The sequence below is a fragment of the Rhinatrema bivittatum genome, chromosome 5 (genome assembly GCF_901001135.1).
Source record: "Rhinatrema bivittatum chromosome 5, aRhiBiv1.1, whole genome shotgun sequence".
Taxonomy (NCBI): domain Eukaryota; kingdom Metazoa; phylum Chordata; class Amphibia; order Gymnophiona; family Rhinatrematidae; genus Rhinatrema; species Rhinatrema bivittatum.
Genome location: NC_042619.1, coordinates 105862728 through 105890379, shown reverse-complemented (window position 1 = coordinate 105890379; position 27652 = coordinate 105862728). Strand labels below are relative to the sequence as shown.

At 42.1% G+C, this 27652-nt stretch overlaps 1 protein-coding gene across 5 annotated transcripts in view; it reads right to left on the bottom strand.

Moving 5' to 3' along the window:
• The window catches only part of NBEA (neurobeachin), a 2460099-nt gene that overhangs the window by 1076821 nt on the left and 1355626 nt on the right, over positions 1 to 27652 (bottom strand). For all 5 annotated transcript variants that reach the window (XM_029602688.1, XM_029602690.1, XM_029602689.1 and 2 more), the window contains one exon: positions 1926 to 2092. In XM_029602688.1, coding sequence (XP_029458548.1) covers positions 1926 to 2092 — 167 coding nt within the window. The remainder of the gene's footprint in view (positions 1 to 1925; positions 2093 to 27652) is intronic.

The window sequence follows — 27652 nt, the reverse complement described above, 5'->3', positions numbered from 1 at the left end:
CCCGTGTTTTGAAAAAGGGGCGGGGTGCCGGTCCGGGGGCGGGACCAAGTCCTCCGGCACAGCGGCCATGCCGGGGGATGATGTGCTGGCAGCCGGCATGCATAAATCCTGAAATAAAGGTAGGGGGGGATTTAGGTAGGGCTGGGGGGTGAGTTAGATAGGGGAAGGTGGGGGGAGCAGAAGGAAAGTTCCCTTCGTGACCGCTCCGATTTCGGAGCGGCCTTGGAGGGAATGGGGAAAGCCATCGGGGATCCTCTAGGCCTCGGCATGTGCAAGGTGCACAAGTGTGCACCTCCTTGCGCGCACCAACCCTGGATTTTATAACATGTGCGCGGCTGCGCACACATGTTATAAAATCGGGCGTACATTTGTGCGCGCCGGGTAGCGGGCACAAATGTAGGCCGCGCGCACAGGTTATAAAATCTGCCCCAATATTTAAATAACAGTTTGAATCAATTCACAATGCATACTCCTTCACTGACTATATTTTGGTACTAAAAATAAAACTCACTTTAATACTGCATATTAAATACAAAAAGTAATATAATTTTTAAACTGAAGCTTATGCATGTAAATCTATTTCATACACATTCATTGTGGATATTCTGAAAACTAGTATGGCTAGAGGGTACTCCAGTATGGGCTTGAGAAACACTGTTCTAGTTAATACAGAATATCTAACTAAAGAGGTTAGGGCTGTTCAGCTTGGAGAAGGAACAGCTGAGGAGGGATATGATAGAGGTCTATAAAATCATGAGAGGTCCAGAATGGGTAAATATGAAGAGGTTATTTACTCTTTCAGATAATAGAAGGACTAGGGGGGACCCCATGAAGTTAGCAAGTAGCACATTTAAAACAAATCAGAGAAAATTCTTTTTCACTCAACACACAATTAAGCTCTGAAATGTGTTGCCAGAGATTGTGGTTAGGGTAGTTAGTGTAGCTGGGTTTAATAAAGGTTTGGATAAGTTCTTGGAGGAAAAGCCAATTAACTGCTATTAATCAATATGACTTAGGGAATAGCTACTGCTATTACTGTCATTAGTAGCATGGGATCTACTTAATGTTTGGGTACTTGCTAGGTACCTGTAACTTGGATTGGGCATTGTTGGAAACAAGACGCTGGGCTTGATGGACCCTTGGTCTGACCCAGTATGTCAACTTCTTATGTTCTTACTTCTCTTTCTCCTAATCCAATTCTTTTTTTTCTTCATTTTCTCTGATTTATTTTCTTTTACTTTTTTCAATTCTCTCTTCTATATCTCCTTTCACCACACTCCTTTAATACAGCCTTTTTTTTTTTACCATCTCAAGCAGCTTTCAGCCCTCATGTCACTCACCTGTCCCCCTCCTTTTCTATTCTCTCTGTAGTGTCATATCCCCCTGCACACAGAAGTTTCTTCCAGCACTCTCCCCTTCCCCTCCAGTGTTGCCTCCTGCAATGTCTTCCTCCCCCAAGATACTGCGTCTCTAACACTATCTCCCCTCCCTCACAGACACTGTCATTCCACACTGCACACATCTTTGCAGCTTTCAGCAGCACCTGCTTAAGTCTCATAGTACAAACAGGAGCAGTTGATGTCAGTACAGTACAGTGGTTGTAGGCTTGAGAAAGACTGTATTGAGGAAAGGGAAGAATAAAGTAACTAGTGGTTGGGCACCCATAGGTGAAAGAGAGGAAAAAGTGTGATTTGGGGTGAGGCAGGAAGAGAAAGAGAAATGTGGTGATCTTTAAAGGTTGCTACTAACCTGATGGCAGTCATCACTGATCTTTTTCAGGCAATGCTACAAACCTGACATTGGGACTATTGCATATTTTAACTAAAACGTTAGCATTATTTTGCTGAAAAAGCCTTAAAAAAGGCAAACAAGAACATTTTTCGCCTGCTTAAAATACCTTTTATATACTTTAACTTTAAAGTTACCTTTGAGAAACAGCTCCCCAAGCACCATGTTTGTTTGTTAAAATGTTAAGAATCTTCTGTTTCAATTGATTGGCTGTAACATGGTCTCGATGTTTAGCAGCACTGATAAGATGGTCACACATCTTTTCCTCTTCTCTTCTATCAGCAGCATACTGGGCACACTGTGACTAAATAAATGCAAAAAGAACACAATCATTTGTTCACTGGCATGGAATGATTTCGAGTTTATAATAGACAAGAAGAACCATTTGTTCTCTTCAATGCAATTTTCAAAATCTAACTAAAAATGAAATGCAATATAAATAGGTGGATAGAAAAAATCCTTCTGATCTACAGGAAGTACTGCTTTAAAAGAAAATGAATACTACTTATTTTTTCATGTAGAACTAGACTGGGTTTGTTTCTCACCTGTATCTTACGTTTATCCTAATTAAAACAGTTAATAGAATAAATTTTGGTGTTACTACAAATATTGTGATAAGTTCCTCTGATATTACAGCACAGCTATTAGGTCAAGCAATATTAATGAATGATATATTTTAAAATATCAGAGGGTATTCACTGGCATAACATTTCAGTAATTTTGTGAAGCTCGCATACCAATGTCTAAAACAGGTACAAAATACCTTACTACTAACAGAAGCATCACAATGCCAAGTGGCGATAATTTTGATGCAGCATTTTGAATGTTTTACTAATTTAGATGTTAGTGAAACTGTTTACTAGTAACAGGTTTTCTCTGAAGACAGCAGTTCATTAGTCACATAAATAAAACATGTGCTTATACTTGGCACTTAATGAACAGATTCTTCCAGAAATCTCAGAAAAAGGTTTTCACTACCCATGTGCAGCAGTGCCCATGCTGCCACCTCACCTCAGTTGTATATAACAGTTTTGAGAAGAAGGCAAGAAGATCTTAAAAGGGGAGAGACCATGTGATTGGCAAACCTCTGTTTTCAGAAAATTCCTGTCACAGGTAAGCAACTTCATTTTCTCTTAACCTGAAGTACAATTTGACAATTTTATTATGGGTGTTATTTCACAAGCAGTCTAATTTTAAATAAATCAAGGCCCATAAGCTTAGGAAATCAGTGACATTTTTGACTAGGGCCTTTGTTTTCAATTTTTAGTTTTCCTGATAATTTCAATGTTATAACAAAAAACAATCAATGGAAAAATGACTTGGTTCTAACAAGATAAAAATCAGATGAAAAGTTGTTTTTCCACTGATTTAAGAAAATAAGAACATGCCATACTGGGTCAGACCAAGAGTCCATCAAGCCCAGCATCCTGTTTCCAACAGTGGCCAATCCAAGCCATAAGAACCTGGCAAGTACCCAAAAACTAAGTCTATTCCATGTTACCGTTGCTAGTAATAGCAGTGGCTATTTTCTAAGTGAACTTAATTAATAGCAGGTAATGGACTTCTCCTCCAAGAACTTATCCAATCCTTTTTTAAACACAGTTATACTAACTGCACTAACCACATCCTCTGGCAACAAATTCCAGAGTTTAATTGTGCATTGAGTAAAAAAGCACTTTCTCCGATTAGTTTTAAATGTGCTACATGCTAACTTCATGGAGTGCCCCCTAGTCTTGCTATTATCCGAAAGAGTAAATAACTGATTCACATCTACCCATTCTAGACCTCTCATGATTTTAAACACCTCTATCATATCCCCCCTCAGCCGTCTCTTCTCCAAGCTGAAAAGTCCTAACCTTTTTAGTCTTTCCTCACAGGGGAGCTGTTCCATTCCCCTTAGTATTTTGATAGCCCTTCTCTGTACCTTCTCCATCGCAATTATATCTTTTTTGAGATGCGGCGACCAGAATTGTACACAGTATTCAAGGTGCGGTCTCACCATTGAGTGATACAGAGGCATTATAACATTTTCCGTTTTATTCACCATTCCCTTTCTAATAATTCCCAACGTTCTGTTTTCTTTTTTGACTGCTGCAGCACACTGAACCGACAATTTTAATGTGTTATCCACTATGACGTCTAGATCTCTTTCTTGGGTTGTAGCACCTAATATGGAACCCAACATTGTGTAACTATAGCATGGGTTATTTTTCCCAATATGCATCACCTTGCACTTATCCACATTAAATTTCATCTGCCATTTGAATGCCCAATTTTCCAGTCTCACAAGGTCTTCCTGCAATTTATCACAATCTGCTTGTGATTTAACTACTCTGAACAATTTTGTGTCATCTGCAAATTTGATTATCTCACTCATTGTATTTCTTTCCAGATCATTTATAAATATATTGAAAAGTAAGTGTCCCAATACAGATCCATGAGGCACTCCACTGCCCACTCCCTTCCACTGAGAAAACTGTCCATTTAATCCTACTCTCTGTTTCCTGTCTTTTAGCCAGTTTGTAATCCACAAAAGGACATCACCACCTATCCCATGACTTTTTACTTTTCCTAGAAGCCTCTCATGAGGAACTTTGTCAAACGCCTTCTGAAAATCCAAGTATACTACATCTACCGGTTCACCTTTATCCACAAGTTTATTAACTCCTTCAAAAAAGTGAAGCAGATTTGTGAGGCAAGACTTGCCTCGGGTAAAGCCATGCTGACTTTGTTCCATTAAACCATGTCTTTCTATATGTTCTGTGAGATTGATGTTTAGCAAAATTGCTTACCTTGTAATAGGTGTTATCCCAGGACAGCAGGATTTAGTCCTCACATATGGGTGACATCGGTAATGGAGCCCTATATGGAAAAACTTTTATCAAAGTTTCTATGAAACTTTTGACTGGCACAGGAGTGCCTACTGAGCATGCCCAGCATGCTATGATATTCCCTGCTCAGGGGTCTCCCTTCAGTCTGTTTTGTAGCAATTAGCGTTAGCCAAAAATAAAATAATAAAACGTATTGGACCCAACTCCGCGGGGTGGCGGGTGGTTTTCGTGAGGACTACATCCTGCTGTCCTGGGATAACACCTATTACAAGGTAAGCAATTTTGCTTTATCCCAGGACAAGCAGGATGCTAGTCCTCACATATGGGTGATTAGCAAACTAGAGGCTGAGTCATTTGGGATTGAGGCAACAGTGAAGTATTGTTGTTGAAATGAATCAGCCAAAGATCACAGCAGGTTGGATGTAGAAGGAGTTGGGATTACACTGGAAACAAGTTCTTTAAGACAGATTGTCCATAGGCTGAATCTTGTCTTCCTTCTTTGTCTAAACAATAGTGAGCTGCAAAGGTGTGAAGAGAACTCCATGTTGCTGCTTTACAAATGTCCAGAATAGGTACAGAGCGAAGGTGTGCTACCGAGGTTGACATTGCTCTGACTGAATGTGCCTTTACTCGCCCTTGAAGAGTAAGGCCTGCTTTCTCATAACAAAACTGTATGCAATCTGCTAGCCAGTTTGAAAAGTATGTTTGCCCACTGCTTTACCTGGTTTGTTTGGATCATAAGATACAAATAGTTGACTGGATTTCCTTTGGACTGTAGTGCGGTTTAAGTAGAAGGATAGCGCACGTTTACAGTCCAAGGTATGTAAGGCTCTTTCTCCCTGGTGAGAGTGAGGCCTTGGAAAGAATGTTGGTAAAACTATAAATTGGTTCAAGTGGAATTCCGTGACTACTTTTGGAAGGAATTTGGGATGAGTACGGAGGACCACCCTGTCATGTAGGAACTTTGTAAAAGGTTCGTATGTGACAAGACAAGTGCTTGTAGTTCACTGACTCTTCTAGCTGATGTAATGGCTATGAGGAAGACAGTTTTCCATGTATCCATGTATTCATGTTTTCCATGAATCACTTCAAAAAACCTGGGCTCATTGGAACAACTGCTTACTATCTATCAATTCTCTGCTATCCAGCCTCAACCTTATACTAAACACAAATAAAACAGAAATACTCATCATCTCGCCTGACTAAAACCACACAACCTCCAACGTCCAAAACTCAACACAATCCATAATACCACCCATCAACCACTCACCGTCAGTCAGAGACTTAGGGGTGCGCATCGACAATCTATTCAACCTTAAATCTTTCATTCACAACACAACCAAAGAATGTTACTTCAAACTACAAGTGCTAAAAAATCTGAAACCACTCCTTCACTTCAGTGACTTCCGTTTAGTAGTTCAGTCTATAATTCTATCCAAGTTAGACTACTGCAATTCTCTTCTGTTAGGTCTTCCATTATCAGCCATAAAACCCTTACAGATGGTACAAAACGCTGCGGCGAGTTTACTCACCAACACCAACAAAAGAGCCCACATCACTCCAATTCTGCTCTACCTCCACTGGCTTCCCATAAAAGCTAGAATCACCTTCAAGACACTATCAATGATCCACAAGGATATTATGGGCAGCGCCCACTTAAATCTTACCTCGCAACTCCGCATTCACACTTCTAAAAGACCTATCAGATATAATTATAAAGGTTCTTTATACGCTCCTCCGATTAAAACTTCGCTAGCCAAACGGGCACTCTCCACAGCCGGGCCCACCCTTTGGAACTCATTACCGCCTGATCTTCGACTTGAAACCTGCCATCTAACCTTCAAGAAAAACCTAAAAACGTGGCTCTTCCGGCAAGCCTTTCCAGAATCACAGGAACACTTCGACACCGGTCAAAGAGCAAAATAGCTCAATTCAAAGCCCACTACCGACCTTTTACCCTCAGGACCTTAATCTGATCAGTACACCCACCAGCTATGAAAGATCCTCTCTTGAATCATTATACGACCTTATACCCTCAGGACCTTAATCTGGACAATCCATTCACCTGCTAGGAAAGATCCTCTCTTGTAGCATTAGCTCACTAGCTTATGCTTTTCCCTTAGTTATGTCTTTCAACATAGAACACTGTCATCTGTATACCCCACCGATACATCTCAACCTTACTTACCTATTACCTGCAGTTATCTTATCATCTCATTCATGTTATTTGACAAATTTTTACTGTCTATTTTATATATCTTTCACATTTATTTTAATATTTATTGATTTACGTTCTTTTGTTCAATAATATGTTGATTGTTTAATGTAACACCGCACGTTATCTGTTTAATACTCTGTCTATTGTTTAATGTAACGCCTTACCGGCGACAGTTTTGTTCTATGGAAACCGACTTGATTTGATATGTATATCGAGAATGTCGGTATATAAAAACTCTAAATAAATAAATAAATAAATAAATAAATAAATGTAAGAAATTTAAGGTCACAGGTGCTATGGGTTCGAATGGGGAATGCATGAGCCTGGTTAATACTACGTTTAGGTCCCATCGTATGCATGGGGGAAGAAATGGTTTAAGGTGCGTTAAACCTTTCATAAATCTACTAACGAGAGGTTGTGTAGAGATAGGTGTGTCTCCCAGCTTGTTATGGTAAGCTGAGATTGCACTCAAATGTACTCTTACAGATGAAGTCTGAAGACCAGAGTCTGAAAGATAGTAAAGGTAATCTAGTAGTGAGGTAGTGGGGCAAGTGAAAGGATCTATAGATTTCTGAGTGCACCACAAAGTAAACCGTTTCCATTTGTAGGAATAATTCTTTCTAGTGGAAGGTTTACGTGAAGCTATCAGCACTTGAGATATAGTGGTTGGAAGGTTGAGTGGTTGTAAGATCAAGCTTTCAACATCCATGCTGTCAGGGATAGGGATTGAAGGTTGGGATGTCGCAACCGACCCTGTTCCTGAGTTATGAGACTGGGAGCTACTCCCAGGCGAATGGGATCCCTGACTGAGAGGTCTAGCAGTGTGGGAAACCATACTTGCCGAGGCCAGTATGGGGCTATGAGTATCATGGTCCCTTTGTCCTGTTGCAGCTTCACTAGAGTTTTGGTTATGAGTGGTATCGGTGGATACTCGTATAACAGGCCTGATTTCCAATGGCGAGCAAAGACGTCCTTCGGCAGGCTGTCCTCCTGTCATAGTAAGGAGCAATAATTGTTCGCCTTGTAATTCAAATGGGACGCAAAGAGATCTTTTGTAGGTTGATCCCAACGTTGAAAGATCTTGGTTGCTATCGCTGGATCCAAGGACCACTCGTGTGGTTGGAACTGACGACTGAGGCGATCGGCTATTATGTTGTGGATGCCTGCTAGGTACGTGGCCCCTAGAAGAACTGAATGTGCTAGGGCCCAGTCCCAAATCTGTGCTGCTTCTTGGCAAAGGAGGTAGGAACCTGTTCCCCCTTGTTTGTTGATGTACCACATGGCTACTGTATTGTCTGTTTGGATCAGAACAGTCTTGTGTGAAAGGCAGTCCTTGAACGCATGAAGCGCATAACGTATAGCTCGAAGCTCTAGGAAGTTTATCTGAAAAGAGGATTCGGTTTTTGTCCACGTCCCTTGGGTCTTCAGATGACCAATGTGTGCTCCCCAACCTAAAGTGGACGCATCTGTAGTTAATGTCACTTGTGGAACTGGATGCTGGAAAGGCAGACCTTTGAGCAAATTGTTCATTGATGTCCACTAGAGGAGGGAGGAACGCAGTTCCTGCGTTATCTGAATGTGAGTGGACAATGGTTGAATGGCTTGAATCCACTGTGTTCTGAGTGTCCATTGCATTAGTCGCATGGTCAATCCGGCCATGGGAGTGACGTGAACTGTGGAGGCCATGTGACCGAGTAGGGTGAGGCACTGATGAGCTGTAACTTGAGATTGATTTCGGAGAGAGTGTGCCAGGAGAGCGAGTGTTTGTGCACGGTCTCTTGGAAGAAAAGCTTTTGTTATGATGGTGTTTAAATCTGCACCAATGAATTGTAGTAGGTGAGATGGTGTGAAATGGGATTTCTGGTAATTGATAAGAAACCCCAAGGAGTGAAGCAAGTTGACTGTGAGCTTGAGGGAATTGAGAGCTCCTTCTTGCGTCTGACTCCTGATGAGCCAATCGTCTAGATAAGGGAATACATGCACCTTTTGTTTGTGGAGGTGTGCCACCGCTACTGCCAAACACTTTGTGAACACTCGAGGTGCTGAGGCTAGGCCGAATGGGAGCACTCGGTATTGAAAATGTTGTCCTTCGACCAGAAATCGCAGGTACTGGTGATGAGGAGGAAAGATGGGAATGTGAGCGTAGGCGTCTTGAAGATCCAGAGAGCAGAGCCAATCCCCTTTTTGAAGAAGAGGTAGCATGGTGCCTAATGATACCATCCTGAATTTTTCTTTTTTGAGAAATTTGTTGAGATTTCTGAGGTCTAGGATAGGACGTAGGCCTCCGGTTTTCTTTGGAATGAGGAAATAGCGGGAGTAGAATCCTCTGCCCTGCTGAGGCCTGGGAACTGGTTCTATGGCCCTGGCTCTCAGAAGGGTGGATAATTCTGCTTTTAGAAGCTTGGAATGGTGGTTCACTGTCCAAGAGGAGATTGGTGGAGTTTCTTTTGGTACAGTGAGAAAATCCAATCGGTACCTGTGAGCTGTAATGGAAAGTACCCATTGGTCTGTGGTTATGGAGGTCCAGGTGTGATGGAAAAAGGCTATACGACCTCCTACTGGCAGGTGTGGGAGTGGATTGTCGGATGGGCTGCTGATCTCTGATTGTCTTTCAAAACCCCTACGTTGATGCAGTCTGAGGAGGAGGTTGAGGCCTGGCAGGCCTTTGCCTAGACTGGGGACGCTGATCTGGGCGCGATGGCCTTGCACGTCTGGTTGGGGGATAGTAGAGTCGTTGGCGGTAGTAAGAACGCCTGGTATCCCTTCTAGGAAGTCTCCTGGCAGGGGGTTGTGACTCTTGAGGTAGTAATGAGAGTTGTTTGAGAGTCTCAGTGTGGTCTTTTATCGTGGCAACTGCTTCCTTAACCTTGTCTCCAAACAGGTTATCTCCCAAACAAGGAAGATCGGCCAGTCTCTCCTGTACCTCTGGTCGTAGATCGGACGCTTTAAGCCAGGCCCATCTACGAGCAGTTATTCCTGAAGCCAAGAGACGAGATGCAGTTTCAAAACTGTCGTAGGTCGCCCTAACCTCATGCTTGCCTGCTTCTAGGCCTTTATGTACCACTTGATGAAAGGGTTCCTGATATTGATCAGGAAGTATGTGAACGAGCTCTTGGACTTGTTTCCAAATATTTCGTTGGTACTGGTTCATGAAAAGTTGGTAAGCTGCAATCCGAGATACCAACATAGATCCCTGGAAAACTTTACGTCCTAAATTATCCAGGAATCTGCTGTCCTTTCCTGGCGGTGTTGAGGAGTGAGTTTTTAACCTTTTTGCCTTTTTCTGGGCCGACTCCACTACCACAGATTGGTGAGGTAGTTGGGTCTTTTGGAATCCAGGAATTGGTTGGACTAAGTAGGTTGCATCTGACCTTTTGTTTACCGATGCAAGTGATCCAGGATGTTCCCATATTCGGTACATGAGTTCTTGTAGTACCTCATGCACTGGCACCGCCAAAATCTCTTTTGGAGGATCTACAAATTGTAGAACTTCCAGTGTTTTTTGCCTGGAATCCATCTCTGACTGCAACTGGAAAGGAATAGTTTCCGCCATTTCCTTTACAAAGTTGGAGAAGGATAAGTCTTCCGGAGGAGATTTCCCATGGTCCTCAGGAGGTGATGGTTCAGACAGCATGTCCTCTTCTAAAGAGAAATCTGTATCGGTATCTGTGCCTGTATCTCTTGGGGACCTCACTGGTTGTGGCCTAGTAGGTATCAACGCTGTCACCTTTGGTATTGGTGGAAGTAAAGGAGACCATGGCTGATGAGGCCTAGGTACTCCTGAGGGTCCTGGAATAGGTTCTTCATCGATGTCTTGTGGTTTTGTCGATATGGCATCGATTAGCGTGTCCAATTTATTCATCAGAGGTTGAAAAATAGAAAACTCTGAGGGTGGCATCGATGGAGTCATCGGTGGAATCGATGCCGGAATCGGACGCGGTACCGATGGCATCTGTGGCGGAATCGATGGAGGTATTGGCATCGATGGTGATGGATCCGATGGCATCAGAGCAGGTGTCGATGGCGACATCGGTGTCGATGGCTGCACTGGCACCGTTTCAAGGAGCGCTTGTCGAACCGCTTGACGGATATATCCATCAAGTTCCGCCCGCATAGCTGATGGTATCAGAGCAGCTATGGAGGGAGGCGCTGATGGCGATACCGATACCTCCTCAGGGCCCTGAGGAGGTATGGTGCCCTGCACCGGTATCGGTGGGGATCGCCCTGGTACCGTAGGCCTCGGAGACTCTGTGCTCATCCGAGCTTTCTTAGCGGAGGTGGCCGACTCTGTCGATGGTTCAGCGGGCACCGGTTCGATGGCATGCTGGCGTCGATGCCGATGCTTTTCCTTTTGCTTTTCACTGCCCGAGGTGGACGCCCTTCGACGATGGTGAGGGAGAAGGAGTAGAAGCATCTCCGGCCTCATCTGGAAATCGTCTTTTCAGAACTACTTGCCGTATCAATCCAGAAGGTGATGACTGGGCTGACGTCGATGCTGTTGGGAACAGTTGAATTTTGAAGAGATGCTCCATTTTCTCCATCCAAAGCAGACGTCCTTTCGATGTCATCTCGGCGCATAAATTATAGGATCTGACGTCGTGTTTTTCGCCGAGGCAAAGCACACATTCCTGGTGCGGGTGAAGTTGTGGACATTTTGGGCATTTTTTTAAAACCTGAGGCCATTTTAGTCACACAGCCGTCGACGACTATGGCTCGAAAAACTGGTGTGGAACCAACGAAAATAAAGGGAGAAAAACTTACCACGATGGTATGGAAGGGAGACCCTTGCGGTGGAAACTTTTTCCTAACTTTTTTCTAAAGTTTTGCGTGTAGTGAAAAATCACCACAGGACTCCAGATTAACCGCGAGGCTAACGGCTCCGCGGAAAAAAGACGACTGAAGGGAGACCCCTGTGGCAGGGAATATCATGGCATGCTGGGCATGCTCAGTAGGCACTCTGGTGCCAGTCAAAAGTTTCATAGAAACTTTGATAAAAGTTTTTCCGTATAGGGCTCCATTACCGATGTCACCCATATGTGAGGACTAGCATCCTGCTTGTCCTGGGATAAAGAACACTTTCCACTATTTCTTCTGGCACTGAAGTCAGGCTAACTGGTCTGTAGTTTCCCGGATCACCCCTGGAGCCCTTTTTAAATACTGGGGATACATTAGCTATCCCTGCAGTCTTCAGGTACAATGGATGATTTTAATGATAGGTTACAAATTTTTACTAATAGGTCTGAAATTTCATTTTTTAGTTCCTTCAGAACTCTGGGGTGTATACCATCCGGTCCAGGTGATTTACTACTCTTCAGTTTATCAATCAGGTTTACCACATCTTCTAGGTTCACCGTGATTTGATTCAGTCTATCTGAATCATTGCCCATGAAAACCTTCTCCAGTACGGGTACCTCCCCAACATCCTCTTCAGTCAACACCGAAGCAAAGAAATCATTTAATCTTTCCGCGATGGCCTTATCTTCCCTAAGTGCCCCTTTAACCCCTCTATCATCTAACGGTCCAACTGACTCCCTCACAAGCTTTCTGCTTCGGATATATTTAAAAATGTTTTTACTGTGCGTTTTTGCCTTTACGGCCAACTTCTTTTCAAATTCTCTCTTAGCCTGTCTTATCAATGTCTTACATTTAACTTGCCAACGTTTATGCATTATCCTATTTTCTTCTGTTGGATCTTTCTTCCAATTTTTGAATGAATATCTTTTGGCTAAAATAGCTTCTTTCACCTCCCCTTTTAACCATGCCGGTAATCGTTTTGCCTTCTTTCCACCTTTCTTAATGTGTGGAATACATCTGGACTGTACTTCTAGAATGGTATTTTTTAACAATGACCACACCTCTTGCACATTTTTTTACTTTTGTAGCTGCTCCTTTCAGTTTTTTCTAACAATCTTTCTCATTTTATCAAAGTTTCCCTTTTGAAAGTTTAGCACGAGAGCCGTGGATTTGCATACTGTTCCTCTTCCAGTCATTAATTCAAATTTGATCATAGTATGATCACTATTGCCAAGCAGCCCCCACCACCATTACCTCTCTCACCAAGTCCTGTGCTCCACTGAGAATTAGATCTAAAATTGCTCCCTCTGTCGTCGGTTCCCTAACCAATTGCTCCATAAAGCTATCATTTATTCCATCTAGGAAGGTTACCTCTCTTTGCTGTAACATTGAAATTCCCTTAAAAAAATAAAAGAAAAACTGAAAACAAAGGTCCCTACTAACATGTAAACAATGCCTAATTAGATGTATAGGTGGATTTTATTAGAGAGGACATTCCAGAAAATAAGACTAAAGCTCTCACACTAGTTCTAGCAAATTTTGCCTCTTTTAGGGAGGGGACTACAAGAAATACCTCATAAAGAAACCTGAGCAAATAAGACAAAGCATATCTCAATAAGCACCCAAGGCTACATAGTACTCTAAGGTCAATACTAGTGTTTTAAATCTAAACTTCAAATAAATTGGCAACCAATGTAACTACATTAAAATGGAAGTAATATGATCCCTATATCTACATCCTGTTAATAACTGGACAGCAGTATTTTGAAGAAGTTGCAACTTCTGAATATTTTTTTGAAGAAAGATGAACAACCTAGCTTCTATATACAATAATCAGAACTTAAATGAAAACAGCTAGCCTGGCATGATCTAAACAATGGGAAATCATCCACAAATTTGTGAAAGCACTCTTAGAAATATTGAAGACGTTTACTTCCATATACAATCTTGAATTGAGGTACATCCTTTTCCTCCTAGGTCTTTTAATCTCTTGTCCTCTCATCCCTATCATTTAGCTTTCTAGGCACTTGTCTACTAATTTTTTTTTATTATTTCTGTGACTTTTCAACCCAGCTTCTCTGTCCCTTTCTTCCCCATTCCCTCAATTTTTTTTTTATAACTCTTTAAGTTTGAATAACAAAAGGCACAAATAGAACAAAACATTGTTGGGCAACTAGTACAGGAACATAATATTTCAGTTTGTACTAAGTAAAGAGTTCAACAGATGGGCAAAAATAAAAGCAGGTGTAACTGGCAATGTGGTCCACCCCAAAACAGCACCAAAAGAGTTCAAAAGGTGATCTATCTATGCCATGTCCAGTATAGTCCCCAAACTGGTCATAAAGTCATTCTCTTTTAATAGATAAGTAATCCTTTCTATGGATGCAATCTCTGCCAACGTGATCTTCCAGTGAACCAGACTGAGTACAGATTTCCAATGATACTCATAAGAACATAAGAAAATGCCATACTGCGTCAGATCAAGGGTCCATCAAGCCCAGCAACCTGTTTCCAACAGTGGCCAATCCAGGCCATAAGAACCTGGCAAGTACCCAAAAACTAAGTCTATTCCATGTTACCATTGTTAATGTCAGTGGCTATTCTCTAAGGGCCTGATTTTAAAAAGCATTTACTCGAGTAAAAACCAGGTTTACTGGAGTAAATTCACTTTACTTGAGTAAGTGGGTTTTTGAAAATTTCTACAATATATGCCATTGACTTGTCTATAGGATTTACTCACATAAGTGCACTTTACTTGAGTAAATGGCTTTTGAAAATTGCTACAATAGTAGCTATATTTACGCATGTAACTCCTTTTGAAAATTACCCCCTTAGAGAACTTAATAGCAGGTAATGGACTTCTCCTCCAAGAACTTATCCAATCCTTTTTTAAACACAGCTATACTAACTGCACAAACCACATCCTCTGGCAACAGATTCCAGAGTTTAATTGTGCGTTGAGTAAAAAAGAACTTTCTCCGATTAGTTTTAAATGTGCCCCATGCTAACTTCATGGAGTGCCCCCTAGTCTTTCTACTATCCAAAAGAATAAATAACCGATTCACATCTACCCGTTCTAGACCTCTCATGATTTTAAACACCTCTATCATATCCCCCCTCAGTCGTCTCTTCTCCAAGCTGAAAAGTCCTAACCTCTTTAGTCTTTCCTCATAGAGGAGTTGTTCCATTCCCCTTATCATTTTGGTAGCTCTTTTCTGTACCTTCTCCATCACAATTATATCTTTTTTGAGATGCGGCGACCAGAATTGTACACAGTATTCAAGGTGCAGTCTCACCATGGAGTGATACAGAGTCAATAGTCAGGCAAGCAGCTTGCAGTATGTGTGAAGTAAAAATACATACATTACCTGTATTACTATCTCGCTCCCATAAAGTTAAGAGAAAACTGGACAGAAAAATGCAGATACTTATTAATAATAACTTGATCAAATCTTTGCACATCAGAACACAACGCCTCAACAAAACTACATTCCCACCACATGTGAAAGCAGGATGCCTCTCTCCCACAACCCCTCCAAAACAGTGGATTGGATGGAATAAATTTAGCAAAATACTTAGGGCAGAAGTTCCTAACCTATGGTCTGTGGATCCCTAGGAGTCTGCCAGACCATAACAGGGTCCACAAGCTGTAGAAGAGAAAAAATATATGCAAATAAGAGGCCCAAAAGGTACCCGCTGGATCCCATCCAGGGCATTGTGAGCCACTTGGGATCTTGGTCTTGGCGTCATATAAATGCATCAAATAAATAAATCCTGAGGTAACCACAAAAGAGAAGGCCTGAGAGGATGCCTGCACACCCCACCTCACTGGCGGCTGAAGTGGGAAGGAAGCTGTGAGCTGCTGGTGCACTCCATCTTGCCATCAGCTGAAGACTGAAGAAGGCCGTGGGGTCGCAAACAGCCTGAGTAAGGAGCAGGCTGTGAGACCCTCTCTGACTCTAAACGCCAGGAAAAAGTTGAGAGGCCAGGGTGAGAGAGAGGGTGTATGAACATTTGTGTGAGAGACAGTCTACGTGAATGAGAGAGAGGGAGCTTGTGTGTGTGTATGTGAGTATATGTGTGCGTGTGAGTTTGGGTGAAAGGGAGGTTGTTATGTGTGTGTGTATGAATGAGAAACAGGGAGCTTGTGTGTGAGAGAGAGAATGTGTGTATGAGAAAGTGTGCATATGAGAGAGAGCATGTTTGTGTGGGAGAGCGGGAGTATGTATGTGTGTGAGCATGTGAATGAGAGAAAAAGCATATGTGGATAAGAGAGAGTGAGAAAGTATATGAGAGAGAGAGAGCATGTGTGGATGTGAGAGAGAGACAACATGTGTGGATGTGAGAGAGAGTGGACATGTGAACGAGAGAACATATGTGTATGTGTGTGAGAGAGAGCATGTGTGCATGAGAGAAAGGGAGCTTGCATGTATGCGAGAACCTGTGCATATGAAGAGAGGGAGGGTTTATGTGAGCATGTGAACATAAGTAAGAAGGCACACGTGTATGTGTGAGCCTGTGTTATGAGAGAGAGGGAGTTTGCATGTATGTGAGAACCTGTGCATATGAGAGAGAGGGAGGGTTTATGTGAGCATGTGAACATAAATAAGAAGGCGCACATCTATGTGTGAGCCTGTGTTATGAGAGAGAGGAAGCTTGTGTGTATGTGTGAAAATGTGTGTTTGACAGAGAGGGAGTATGTGCATGTATGAGAGCCTGTGCAATTGTGTCAGAGCCTGTGGGTATGAGAGAGAGGGAGCATGTGTGTGTGTGTGTGTGTGTGTGTATGAAAGCATGTTATGAGAGAAGGAGCGTTTATGAGTGAGAGGGAGATAATGTGTGGGTGCGAGAAAGGGAGCGTGTGATGAGACAGCATGTGTGTGTGTGAGAGAGAGAAAGCATGTGTGTGTGAGAGCCAGAGCATATGTCATGAGAGGGAGGAAGCATGTATGTGTGAGAGAGAGGAAGCATATATGAGAAAGAAGGAGAGTGTTTGTGTGAGAGCATGTGTGAATGAGAGAGTGTGTATCTGTGTGAGCATGTATGAGAGAGAGGGAGTATCTGTGTGTGTGTGAGAGAGAGAGAGCGAATATGTGTGAGGAAGTGAGAATGAGTGTGTACAAGTGTGTATGTATGAGAGAGAGGAGAAACTTTGTGATACCTCCTTCTCACCCTTACTAATCCACAGCAGTCTCACAGTGACTGGAAATCAAAAGTTCCCAGGTATGGAGAATGGGGAATTTTTTATGTTTCTGCATATAAGGAATTTTTAACAGGCAGGAGTGGAGACAGCCATTGGACTCCTGCCAAGATCAAACTAAAAGGGTGGTTTTCCCTGTCAAAGGTAATTTTCTTTAAAAATAGTAATACAAAAAAATATTGGAGGTGGGGGCTGGGAGGGAAAAATGAGCACCAAAACTCTCTCTACACCTCCCTTTTATTGATGTCGGCCTGTCTCAAACATCCCTCCTTCACCCTTCCCAATCAGCCTGGTCTTTGCTCCACAGTTCATCCCAATCAGAGCCCCTCAATCCCTTCAACAAGTCCATCCCTGCCAGCCACCCTCTTTCTTACCCCTCCATCAGCCCAGTCCCATCAGTTGTTCTGTTGCTCTCTCCACCAGTCCATCCTCGCCAGTTGCTCTCTTTTTCTCCAGCAGCCCATCCCCACTAGCCATGCTCTCTCTCTACCAGCCTATCCCCGCCAGTCTTTCAACTCTCTCCCTACACTCGTCCATCCCTGCCAATCTGTTTCTCTCCACCAGTCCATCTCCGCCTGCAAGTCTCTCTCTTTCTCTATCCTCCTCCACCAGTCCATTCCCCTCAGTCACTCCAGATCCAGCTCTGTGATTACATGTAGTTACACTATGGGGTGGATTTTAAAACAATACGCGCGCCGGTACTTTTGTTCGCGCCGGTGGCGCGAACAAAAGTACACCACATTTTATAAGATACGCGCGTATATCTTATAAAATCCGTGGTCGGCGCGCGCAAGGGGGTGCACATTTGTGCAACCTGCGTGCGCCGAGCCCAGCGCGGCCTGCCTGTTCCCTCCGAGGCCGCTCTGATTTCGGAGCGGCCTCGGAGGGAACGTTTCTTCGCCCTCCCCCCACCTTCCCCTACCTAACTCACCCCCCCGGCCCTATCTAACCCCCCCCTTACCTTTGCGCGCGTCTCCGGCAGCCCCGCTCCGTCCTCCGGTCCCGGGGCCGTGGTCCGGAGGCCTCGACCATGCCCCCGGGCTGGCGCCATGCCCCCGGGCCCGCCCCCGAAACACGCCCCCTCCCTCCCCGTTTCGAAAGTCCCGGGACTTGCGCGCGGGTGGCCTATGCAAAATAGGCAGCCGGCGCGCGCAGGGGTTTTAAAATCCGCCCCTATATAACTTTCTCAATATGAGTACATTTTTCCACGTTTATTGTTGGGCTTTAAAATTATATGTATTCCATGTATATCAGTAAGCATTATTTAATAAGTTTTATATATTATGAATGAGTCTGTGTGCATATAATTATTTCTTTGTTATTAACATTAATAACTTTTCTATATATAGCACATAACTACAGGTATAAATAAGAGAGAAGAATGTGGGTCCATGAAAATTTTGGAGGTTGAAAAGAGGTCCACACTTCCAAAAAGGTTGGGAACCCTTGACTTAGGGTAGCTATGTGTACAATGTAATATCTTGTATATTAATTCTTGACTTTTGTTACAAATAGAGTGTTTCAAAACAGAACTCCATATAGCATATCAGTCTGGGCTGAGCTGCAAGGACAGATCAGCATTCCATTTAGCATACTTGTTTCAGTTGCCATTGTTTGATCTATAATGTAACTATAATTGTGAGCAATTAATTTTTCAAAATTATTTTGTAAAAAGCTATAACTTCCTAAATTGAAAAATTCTTAGAAAACCTACCTTAGAGAACAGAATATAGTGGATAGTCCATGCAAAGAACTCATAACACCAAATATTGACAAATACATAAGAGGATATATGAAAGATGAGAAAACTATGCCACTCTACAAAAAAGAGCCTATCCATCCCAAAGAAAGAATATAAAACAATGTCCTCTAACACCATTCCCCCTCAAAACCTACCTCACTACTACAACCCATCCTACGGAAGATAAACCTGAAGAGATGAATAAATTCAAAACAGGTATGTACACTGCAAGATGGCCAATGAAGTTACTAGATGATATTTTTAAGACAGGAGAATTTGTATTCAACACATATTTAAACTCTGAAATTCATTGCTAGAGGACATGGTGAAAGCTATTGAAGGAGAAGGTTTCATAAAAGCTTTAAACAAGTTACTGGAAGAAAAGTCCATAAACCAGAGGTTCCCAAACATGTCATGGAGGACTTCCATCCAGGCAGGTTTTTCAGGATATCCACAATGAATATGCATGAGAAAGCCACCCCTGTCACATCAGCACCTGAGAAGACTCCTTTCTTCCAAAGAGAATCCATACCTTGGGAAGTAGAGGAGGTACTAGTGCTAGTCAGGGTTCCTGTGCTGGACCAGCACACCGGGGCAGGGTTACATGTCATATCTGGAAAAGTGCACAATTTATTTTATTTTAGATTTTTATATTCTACTTTTTGGCACTTCAAATTGGATAATATTCAGGTACTGTAGGTATTTTCCTATCCCCAGAGGGCTTACAAATTTATCTCATGCATATTCATTGTGGATATCTTGAAAACCTGACTGGCTGGGGGTCCTCCAGGATAGGCTTGGGAACCACTTTTGTAGAGGTTGGCCTGGTGGATCAGTTACGCATTGTCATGCAGAGGACCTGAATTCAATTCTTGGGCCAGGAGACTGCTTTTTGGACTAACTGGGATTAGAAATGTAACAGAGGCAGCATTCATAGACCAAAAGAAGAAGGAAGCACTGATATTGGCACTAAGACCCCGCCTCAGATCCATAGGAGCACAATATGGTCTTCTCTACCCGGCGCAGATGAAAATCACCTTTCAAAATCAAACTAAGATTTTTCAGCAACCCGCTGCACTTGAAGACTTTCTTTGGGCTCAAGATCAGGCTTCAAATGTGGTGACCTGACTTTACATATTCAGCTTTGCATTTGGTAATGCTCCTCATTGAGGACAACTGGTTTTTTTTTTATATAGAGAGCTCTACCTTCGGTTTCTTTTTTTTTTTTTCTTAATGACCGAAACACAGTTCTCTTTTATTTTATTTTTTTTTTCATAAGTCACCGGTAGGTGAGCTCTCCTACATGTCTCAGCCCTTGTTATATGGACGTGGACATTAGTATGCCTCCTGGATGTCTAAGGACACATTAGCTTCTGTTTTTGGTATACTCTCTCACTGTAGGTACGTGGGATTAATATTACCACACCTGCTTAGGGTTGGCAGGTGGCCGATGGATAGTAGTGACCTCTGGCACTACAAGAGGCTCGCATATAGAAAGCAGCCATTATGGCTTCTGAGCTTCTCTCATTTTGGCTCATATTTTTTGTTCTTTACCCTTTGTTTCTATTTTTTCACTCACACCTCTTCTGCCATGTTATTATCCTTTTTTCCCCACAGCTGCCTACCGCTTGCCTTTACAATGCTACTAGTTGTTGTTACCCAGTGCAAGGATATCATCTATCATCATGGCGGTTCTATCACTGCCATTATTGTTGTCTCCCTGAACATCAACGGCTTCTCACACTCCATCAAACGGAAGAAAATTCTGACATATCTCCAGTCACTTAAGGCGGACATCAAATTCCTTCAAGAGACTCATCTTTCCTCCATTGAATCACTTAAATTAAAGCAGCAATGGGTGGGACAGGTCATATTTAGTAGAGATGTGAATCAGAACCGGAATCGGTTCCGATTCAGATTCACATCGTGAATTTTTTTTCGTGCGGCCCAATATTTTCAATCGTCAGAAATATGACTCACATCCCTAATATTTAGTCCTGCTGTGCATAAAAGAGAGGTACTGCTATTCTCCTTCACAAACGTTTAGAGGCTCAAACTCTTCATCATGCTGCTGATATAGATGGCAGGTGGACACTGGCACAAGTTCAAATAGCCATCATATATACACTTTATTGAACCTCTATGCTCCAAATGCCGATACTCCGGAGTTCTTCCAACATGTTTTTGCACAACTGCTTACGATTGACTCCTTCCCAGTTATTATAGGTGGCGATTTTAATTAGACATTGGAACCTTTTCTAGATAAGACAACCAAGCTACGACCGCACATTTCCAAATCATGCAAAACTCTACAATCTCTACTCCACTCCTATGGCTTGTCAGATCCTTGGTGTCTGCTTCAGCCCACAACTAAGGATTATATTTTCTATTCCTCTCCTCACGCTTCATATTCTGGGATTGACTTTTTCCTCATCTCTAGACAACTGGTCTCATCTGTAAAAGCAGTGTCTATCCACCCTATTCTTTTTTTTTTTTTTTGCAATTTATACTTTATTAAGTTTTCAAATACAATACATGTATTCAATAATTTTCAAACAAATTAAAAAAGTAAATATAATCATTCCACGTAATAATACACAAATACCAGCCAACCAATAACATTCTTAAATTGGTTGATTATATTGCAATAATCAGGGGGCTGTTTTAAGTAAAGTTTAAACAAAAACAAAATAATACAGAGAGAGAGATTGAGGTCTCTTTAATACTTAGCCCACTTCTGTTATTTGAACCTGATTTAACTTTTCTAGTTCTTTATCCCTTAAAAATTTTTCCATATGCTCTGGTATTGTAAAGACAATTTTTTTCCCCTGATAATTAACAAAACATCGGCAGGGGAACTTTAAATAAAAAGTTGCCCCAATCTCTAATGTTTTGGCTTTCAACATAAGAAATTGTTTCCTATGGTTTTGGGTAACCTTAGAAACATCCGGAAAGGAGAAAACCTTTTGTCCACAAAATAATAATTCTCGATTTTTCAGGAATTTCTCAAAAATGATCTCCTTATCTCTTTCTTGAACAAAGGACACAAAAAGTATTGTCCTTTTGTGTATCAGATCTAACGAATCTTCCAAGAATGTTGATATTCCTGGGAATTGTAGATTATCTACTTCCCCAGGTTTATCAGCCTTCTTTAAAGGGAAATAATAAATCTTTGAGATAGGCGGTATTTCTTCATCTTTATATGCCAAATTTTCTTTCAGATATTTAATAAACATTTCAAATGGAGACATTAACCTCGTGTAAGGAAAATTTACATATCGCAAGTTCTTAATCCGTAACATATTTTCTAAGTTCTCTATATCATTATGAAGCATCATATTGTCAGATATTCTCATAGATTCCACACTCTGTATATTCTGAACGTTTAATGTTAGGGTATTCACTTTAGCCTCTATCTCTACCAATTTTTTCCCTTGTTCAGTTATATCAACTTTGTTAACATTTACCATCTTTGAAAGTGAGGAGTTCATTTGGGAAACGTTAGAGTCAAGTTTTAATAACATCCTCCACAAATCCCCTAATGTCACTTTGGAAGTGTCCATATCCACTGGTTGGACGCTTACTTGTAATGGCGTTGTTATGCCATTATCTACTTCTTGATGTAAAGAAGACAAAGTTTGTGGAGATCCATGACCTACCTCATCGGATAGGACTCTCTCTCCAGTTACATTGGCAGTCTTACTTCCACTGGTACTATCCAAGGATGCTGTCACAGGAGGTTGTGGAGGTGTGGGACATATGCCGGGGCTCAATGAGACTTCAAATACGTCTCTATTGACATCCTCTCGTGGCATATTGAGTCGACTCAAATGAGCGTCCATAGGTCCGAGTTTGGGAGTGAGCGGAGATGAGGTATAGGCCTTGGCCTTTCTTTTCCGCCCCATAAATTCAATATAATATCCAACACTTAGGCAGTCAAAGCCGGTCTAAGCCGCGCGCGTGGCTTAGGCGACGCGCCGGCGGCGACTAAGCGCCGCTTCTCGCGGGGTTTTAAGCCCGGTCGCAGGCAGTGATGTCACACGACAAATCAAAGGTCTTTCAAGTGCTTGCCGTCACCTGGTATGTCCAGCGGTCCTCCTCTCTCTCTCAGGCTCCTCCGACCCCGTCTAAGCGCTGCTTCTCGCGGGGTTTTAAGCCCGGTCGCAGGCAGTGATGTCACACGGCAAATCAAAGGTCTTTCAAGTGCTTGCCGTCACCTGGTATGTCCAGCGGTCCTCCTCTCTCTCTCAGGCTCCTCCGACCCCGTCTAAGCGCCGCTTCTCGCGGGGTTTTAAGCCCAGTCACAGGCAGTGATGTCACATGGCAAATCAAAGGTCTTTCAAGTGCTTGCCGTCACCTGGTATGTCCAGCGGTCCTCCTCTCTCTCTCAGGCTCCTCCGACCCCCCTATCCACCCTATTCTGGTTTCCGACCATGCTGCGATTCAGCTCACACTTCAACTGCTTTCCCCGGTTCAATCTGACTATTGATGGCGTTTCAATCCTGCGCTTCTGGCGGACCCTTCTTTTATTAGTGAAATCCAGCTGCTAATCAAGGAATACTTCCAACTCAACTCCACTCCAGAAGTCTCAGCTGATACTATTTGGAAAGCTTTCAAAGCCATGATTAGAAGCTCAATCATTAGCTATTCCATAAAACTCAAGAAGTCTCAAAAAGCTGCTCTATCCATGCTTCAGACGGAAGTGGAGTTATTGGAACAAGTTCACATTGTCACTCCTACCATGGACTCCCTTACTTCTCTATTGAAAGCACGATATCGGTGTAATCAACAACTAAGTACACAAGTACACTTCTGCCTCACCCGTACCAAGGCTACGTACTATGCTGAAAATAATAAGTGTGGCCATATGCTAGCGTCTTACCTCAAGAAACGTCAAGAAAAGAAACGCATCACCATGGTTATGTCACCAACCCAAAAACCATTGACTTCTGATATGGATATTCTTCTCACATTCCGATCTTTTATGAATCTCTTTACCAATCAGAGGTGGATCCTTCTGATGGGATCCATCGATTTTTATCCAGCATTTCTCATCCATCTCTCACGGATGCTCAAGCCTCTACATTGGATGCACCTCTTACTCATATGGAAATCACTTCGGCCATCACATCATTCTCCAGTGGAAAAGCACCTGGCTCCGACAGATTTTCTTCCAATTTTTATCATGCTTTTCATTCAGAGATTACGCCACATTTGCATATCTATTTTCTCTCTCTTCTCTCCTCCCCTACGGGTCCCTCTAATTTCACTGAGGCATGTATTATAGTTCTTCCAAAGCCGGGTAGAGATCCTTCCTCCATATCCAATTACAGACCAATATCTTTACTGAACACTGATTACAAGATCTTCGCCAAAATTCTGGCGACAAGATTATCTTGATTGATGTGTTCCATTATCCAGCCGGATCAATCGGGATTTATCAAAGTTAAGATTGATAGCCCATAATTCCCGCTTATTTTTACATATTTTGGAACAAGCGCCCACTTTGCCAGTCCCAGCTGTGGCCATCTCTTTGGATGCAGAAAAGGCCTTCGATCGTGTAAAATGGCCTTTTTTGTTGGCTATGCTTCAATGGTTTGGTCCTATATTTATCTCTTGGATTCAGATTTTATATTCATCCCCCACCGCCTTTTTATATGTTAACAATCGCACCTCTTCCCCCTTTCAATTACATAGAGGAACGCGGCAAGGTTGTCCGCTGTCCCCCCCTACTTTTTAACCTGGCTTTGGAACCATTACCACTTGCCATTAGACAATCAGTGGTGATAGAAGGATTCACTATTGGAGAAGATATTTATAAATTATCAGCGTATGCAGATGATGTCCTTCTTTTCCTCACCAACCCTGATTACTCCCTTCCTTCTCTTTTTGAACTTATTTTTGACTATTCTTTGGTATCTGGTTACAAAATCAATTGGCATAAAACTGAGATGTTACCCTTAAACCCCCTTGGAGTATTGGCTGACTTAGCTGATCTCCCGAATCAAAAAGTTAAAGGAGGCCTCAAATACTTAGGTATTAGATTCCAAATGGATTCTCGCACCACACTTAGTCACTGTGAAGAGATGGTTCATCAACAGATACGTGATGCGTTGCTATCATGGTCTTCTTTACACCTTACCTGGTGGGGAAGATTAGATACCATCAAGATGGTACTGACACCAAGGATCATTTATGCTCTTTCTATGCTCCCTATTTTTTTTCTACAGGTTTTTATCAGTGAGCGGATCAGTTACTTACCAGGTTCCTTTGGAAAAATAAGACTCCGCGTATTGCTCTATCCAAGTTAAAGGTTACCCAGTGCGGCGGGGTGACCTTCCCAGACTTCTATTCTTATCACCAAGCTTTTATTTTACAATATAGTCCTGCTATAATTATAATCATAACTATAATTAATGTAAGTAGTTGATGTTTATGGTTTATGGTTACTTTTCTTTGCTATGCTCTCTGTTCCTATGGCTTCCCTCCCCTATACCTGTTCATTGTATTTTCCACCTACTGTTATGCTGTAAACCGATATGATGTCACCACGAATATCGGTATAGAAAAGTTCTTAAATAAATAAATACAATAAATAGATATTATTTTGCTTTTGCTAAATTAAATGCTTGCCATAGAGCATCAAATACTACTTTCAGTTCCAGTAGAATACTTTCCTGGAGTTCCGCTCTCCTCGAGTGCTTGTTCCAACCTAATTGTACACGCTTTGCATAGAGCCATGATGGAAATTGACAATCTCAGACCTCCAAACACACCTCCTTGGCATCAGTCGAAATATGCCCCACTTTGAAGTAACCCTAAATTACAAATAAATGGCCGGCCAATCAACTGGCCAACCTGGCAACGCCATGGCCTTTGGTTCCTTTCCTCAGTATTAGTAAATAGCACGATAGTCTCATTTGCTCAGCTCCAAGAACTTCACAGCCTTCCTTCATCTCAGTATTATGCTTGGCTTCAGATGAAGCATGTTTTTCAGAACAACCCTCTCTCTGATCTCTTTTCATCAGCTATACCGTATTTACTCTCACTTTATCATACATATGGTTCTCAAGGCCATCTTGCTTCACGCATCTATAAGAATATTAAACTATCTATGTCAACCAGATCCACCACAGGGATACATTCTCTTTGGGTGGCAGACCTTAATACTTCCTTGGACAGTGCTAAATGGAAATCTCTATGGCAGGTGTCAGTCCGCATCTCACTTTAATCTAGCTTAACTCAGACATCTTACTTTATCATGCATCAGGCGTTGTGGACTCCATGGAAATTACATCATGCTGGGCTAACTTCATCTCATACATGTTGGTCCTGTAATATGGTTCAGGGCACATTCTCTCATATGTTATTCTACTGCCCGTATGTCCATCAGTTTTGGACCCAAATTTGGACCACTATCTCTGCCATTCTTAACCTTACATGCCCCATCTCCTACTCTCTGGTCATACTACGTAGTGTTGACCCTACTGTCCATCTCACTATGGCTCATGGTAAATTATTGGATTTCTTAATGTTACACAATATCATGGCCAATTGGAAACACAGTGACTTACTCTCTGAACACCTGTGGTGGAACTCTGTGTGCAGGTACAGTAAATATGAAAAGGCTATGGCGATAATATTTCATAGATTATCATCATGGTGCCAGGTGTGGAAGCCACTTGACGAATATGTGTCTTTACTTTCACTATGATCTGGGTAGCAATTATTGGTCAATTTACTTCCTGTGCATTGTTTATCTTTCATTAGTCCCATTGGGTGATGGCTCTCCCTCCCTCATAATCCTTCTTTTGTCTTTTCCTTTCCATCTCGCCCATTTTTAATTTTCTTTCTTTCCTATCCTCCTGCTTCCCTCTGGTTCCTTCTCTCCTCCCTCTGCTTCCCTTTTCCTCTGAAAATAAGGGATAATGTCACTTACTTTATTTTTTGCAATGTAAATCAATATGTACGGTTCTCTATTTTAACTGTTTCATTATGGTTGTATTTCTGTTACCCTCTTAATAAAGAGATTTAAAATTAAAACTGAAGCTGCATGTCAGGGCAAAATGATGTTTGGTGGACTTTGAACCAGGGACCACCTAGCAGGAAGCCAATGCCCTAGTGGTGAGGCCAGAGTGGCTTAAATTGAGGCAGCCTCAGACATTGTTACCCTGGAATGCAGTCCAGCCTCTGAGGATCCAGATTAGTCCTCAAGGGCTCATAAATGGAATGTTGGGAAAGCCTAGTGTTCTGGCAACTTAATGGCTGAGGGTTGCATGGAATGGTAAGGTGAAACTCCACTTTGCAGGGAATGCCTAGACTTTGAACTGAGATACTGGTGAAACAACCTGGTATGGTCAGATTCAAATTAACATCTGAGGTGAGTAAAGGAAATCTGGACTATGTTCAGCTACTCTTATAAAGGAACTGGTATCTTGTAAATAAAACCCTTGCATTTAAGTATGTAGAACTTTGATTTTGTTTGAAGGAGGGCCCTAACCTGATACTCTGGCAAGGGGAGAGAATGTCAGACATCCCAACTTTACATTGCTCATTTTAGAAAGAAGAGGGGTTGAATATCACAAGTGGATATTTCTCTATCCGCCTTACTTCTCCCCACATAAAAAGCCAAAAATAATATATGGAATATTCTAGGTAGGAGAGAAGATCATTACTGACAATGAAAGATGTTGGATTTTCTTATTCAGTGTCAGGTGGCCACATTTGCAGCTTGGGCTCCTCTTTCTCATGAGATAGTAGTGGACTAGTTGTGAACCTCTGGACAGGCTTCCATATACCCTTGGGTTGAGAACTACAGCTCTATATGTCATTGTGAATGTGTACTTATGGCTTGTATTATTTTTGTGTTTGTGTCTACGCTGAACATTTACAAAAATTTTTAAAGGAGAGTGAGGCGAAATGTCACACCTGTTTTATAAGTACAACTTAAAACTCCTTTGAAGAGATGCCTGATGATAGGATCTAAGGGATAAATGTACATGTGTGAAAACACCTGTATTCCTGATGTCTTCACACAGGGATCATTTCTATAGAAAGGTTCCTTTGGCCTGTCATTGCAA